Below are 4087 nucleotides of genomic sequence, written 5' to 3' on the forward strand. Positions count from 1 at the left end.
ATATCGTATGAGATATTAAATGGTGGAATTAGAAAGTGCAACTTATCCCGCAAAAAACAAGCCCTCATACTGCTATTTGAATAGAAAAATAAAAAAGTTATGGCCCCGGATAGGCAGGGAGTGAAAAACGAAAAACACAAAAAGGAAAAACCCTCTGGGGCTGAAAGTAATAAAGAGAAATTCCCATCCCAGACACTGATATCGCTAGGACATCCCATCAATGTAAGATATGAGCAGGTGATTTACATGAATAAAACTTGGATCCTATTGAATTTTTTCCCATAAAACTATGTATCTATCTGCTCAGCTCCACCTGCATTTTCATGGTGAAAGGTCTGCTTTTATTAAAAACAGCGTCATTTTATTCAAGGTCAATTGCTAGTGCTGACTCCTAGTTATCCGATTTAACAGTGACACACAATATAAAAAGAGCCGTTTTTATTATTAATAAGGAAGCTCATATTTACAGCTGGTGTTTAGCCTCTTGGCAACTTCTGCATCATGGACTGAAACGGTGCTGATGAGTAAAGAGTCATTCCAAGGCGTGACATTGTGGATTTCTATACATGGAATTTGGTCAGTCAAACCGCAGTGCCAGGCTCTACAATCAGTAGCAGTCCTTTTACATGTGAGGAAACAGAAGAGATGTCATGAATACGTATGGGGCATTTTTCTCCACAGTCCTCCGCATAGACAGGTTTTGATCCATCGTTGTTCCCACTGCTTCACTGCTATCGCTTTGTTTGGAGATTTCAGCATGGTTATGCAGCCGCATCTGAGGACCAAAAATAAATTAAAAAAATGTATATACTGTTCTGTCCAGTTCATCTAAATCTAAGGCCCAACTTTAAGGTGGATTTACATGGGGAGATAATCAGGAACGAATGTTCCTGTGAACGCTGGTTTCCGACAATCTGCCCATGTAAAGGTGCCGCTGATCACCTCATGAACGAGTGAAATGCTCGTTCCATAGGCTGAAATCATTGTTCGTGCAGGGACCTAAATTAGCATTTCTGGGCAGCAGATTGTGCTGTCTAAACAGCACTCTGCTGCCCAGAAACAATGCAGCTGTACGAGACTTCTCCTCATACTGTGGAGGTGATCGCTGCATGTAAATGCAGCTCTTTACTTCCACTTAATGAGCAGCCGACTGTCGGGAAGGAACGCTTCCTTCCCGACAATCGACTTAAAGGGAACCTGTCATGTGGATATTTGATTATAATCTAACTAATTATATACAATCATTAACTACTAAAAAGTGCCTTAGATGTATTCACTTACTGGTGTGACAGATGGTTACCTCATAATATACACACAAAGATGCCACATGCCACATGCTAATGAGCTGATTTGAGTCCAGCGTGATGTCAGTGAGTCCAGCGTACATTTAATTCAGAGCTATAGCCACTCCCCTGCCCACCTGCTGCTGATTCATATGGAAACAAACTGTCACTCAGCAGCAGGTGGGCGGGGAGAGTCAGGAGCTCATGAATATTCATGACTCATCATTATCAGCTGGAGCTTTTCAATACAAGATGTTGGCAGATTGACTGGGTCAATTAAAGAAAGAGACCCAGCATTGTGCTAAGAGAATCAATCACTTATTTATGTTGCCCTTAGTTAGGACACCATAAAACTGGTGACAGGTTCCCTTTAAATCCACCTTTAGTTAACCACTTTCCGTCCGCCCATAGGATATAAACGTCCTATGGGTGGACCTCTATTTCTGAAAGCACGTTTTAAAACGTCCTTTCAGAAAATCGCAGCTGCACGCTAATCGTGCAGCTGCTGATCGGGTTGCCCGCTGTCAGTGACAGCAGGTCAACCCAGAGAGGAGGCAGGGACAGTGCCCAGGTGTCCCTGCCTTCAGGATCGCTGCAGACACAGCGCTCACCGAGCGCTGTGTATGCAGAGCAGGAAGCGTGACCGCCGGGACCGGAGAGTGCAGGGGCTGTGTGAGGTCTCTCAGAGACCTCGATCAGCCCTGCTCTGAGGCTGTACAGCGCTGGATTGCTGCTGTACAGCCTCTCTAGGGGTGCATTTGTCCTGTAACTGGGGCTACTATGTCAGCCCCAGTTACAGGAGAAATCAACAGTGAAAAAACAAAAAAAATAAATAATAAGTGAAGTAAATGTCCCCCAGAGGTCTTGTATGACCTTATGGGGGACGAAAAGTGTAAAATAAAAATAAAAAAAATAAAAGGGTTGAAAAAATAAAATAAAAAAAAGTTTCACGTGTAAAAAAAAAAAAAAAGTCCCCAAGTAAGGAATAAAAAAAAAAAAAAATAGAAAAAATAAAATAAGACATATTTGGTATTGCCGCGTCCGTAAAAACCAGCTCTATAAAAATATCACATGACCTAACCCCTCGGTCACCAATTTTGGTCACCTTGCATCACAAAAGGTGCAACACCAAGTGATCAAAAACGCGTATGTCCCTCAAAATGGTACCAATAAAACCGTCACCTCATCCCGCAAAAAATGAGCCCCTACATAAGAAAATCTCTCAAAAAATAAAAAAACTATAGCTCTTAGAACATGGAGACACTAAAACATCATTTTTTTGGTTTCAAAAATGCTATTATTGTGTTAAAGTGAAACAAATAAAAAAAAGTATACATATTAGGTATTGCCGCGTCCGTAAAAACCAGCTCTATAAAAATATCACATGAGCTAACCCCTCAGATGAACACCGTAAAAAAAAAAAAAAAAAGTCAAAACAAGCAATTTTTGTCACCTTGCATCACAAAAGGTGCAACACCAAGTGATCAAAAACGCGTATGTCCCACAAAATGGTACCAATAAAACAGTCACCTCATCCCGCAAAAAATGAGCCCCTACATAAGAAAATCTCTCAAAAAATAAAAAAAACTATAGCTCTCAGAACATGGACACATTAAAACAATGTTTTTGTTTCAAAAATGCTATTAGTGTAAAACTTTAATAAATGAGAAAAAGTATACATATTAGGTATCGCCACGTCCGTAACAATCTGCTCTATAAAAATGTCACTTGACTGAACCCCTCAGATGAACGCTGTAAAAATAAATAGAAACTGTGCTAAAACAGCCAATTTTTTGGTCACCTTGCCCCATAAAGTGTTATAATGAATGATCAAAAAATCCTATGTACCCAAAAATAGTACTAATAAAACTGGCACCTTATCCCCTAGTTTCCAAAATGGGGTGACTTCTTGGGAGTTTCTACTGTAAGGGTGCATCAGGGGGCTTCAAATGGGACATGGCATCTAAAAACCATGTGGAGTTCCTTTTCTTCTGCGCCCTGCCGTGTGCCCATACAGCAGTTTATGACCACATGTGGGGTGTTTCTGTAAACCGCAGAATCTGGGTAATAAATATTGAGGTTTTTTTGGCTGTTAACCATCGATGTGTTAAAGAAAAAATTGGATTAAAATGGAAAATCTGCCAAAAAAGTGAAATTTTTAAATTTGATCTCCATTTTCCTTTAATTCTTGTGGAACGCATAAAGGGTTAACAAAGTTTGTAAAATCGGTTTTGAATACCTTGAGGGGTGTAGTATCTACAATGGGGTCATTTATGGGGGTATCCACTATGTAGGCCCCACAAAGTGACTTCAGACCTGAACTGGTGCTTAAAAAGTGGGTTTTGGCAATTTTCTTAAAAATTTGAAGAATTGCTTCTAAACTTCTAAGCCTTCTAACGTCCTAAAAAAATAAAATGACATTTCCGAAATGATGCCAACATAAAGTAGACATATGGGGAATGTTACGTAATAAATATTTAATGAGGTATCACTTTCTGTTTTAAAAGCAGAGAAATTGAAATTTAGAAAATTGCGAATTTTTCAAATTTTTGGGTAAATTTGAGATTTTTTCATAAATAAAGGTGAAATATTTTGACTCAAATTTATCATGAAGTACAATGTGTCACCAGAAAACAATCTCTGAATGACTTGGATAAATAAAGGCGTTCAAAAGTTATTACCACATAAAGTGAGATATAACAGATTTGGAAAATTAGGGCTGGTCAGGAAGGGGGCAAATGGCCCAGATGGCAAGTGGTTAAAAGAGTTTTGCAGGAGTATCTGTATAGCGTTCACTTTAATGG

General features: G+C 39.3%; 1 protein-coding gene across 1 annotated transcript in view; it reads right to left on the reverse strand.

Moving 5' to 3' along the window:
• Window positions 1-429: 429 nt before the first annotated feature.
• MED16 (mediator complex subunit 16) overlaps window positions 430-4087 on the reverse strand; it is a 38170-nt gene continuing 34512 nt past the window's right edge. Inside the window, exon 14 of the mRNA XM_040417532.1 lies at window positions 430-775. Within this exon, the coding sequence (XP_040273466.1) occupies window positions 649-775 (127 nt within the window). The 3' untranslated portion in view covers window positions 430-648. The remainder of the gene's footprint in view (window positions 776-4087) is intronic.

Source organism: Bufo bufo, chromosome 2, assembly GCF_905171765.1.
Source record: "Bufo bufo chromosome 2, aBufBuf1.1, whole genome shotgun sequence".
Lineage (NCBI taxonomy): Eukaryota > Metazoa > Chordata > Amphibia > Anura > Bufonidae > Bufo > Bufo bufo.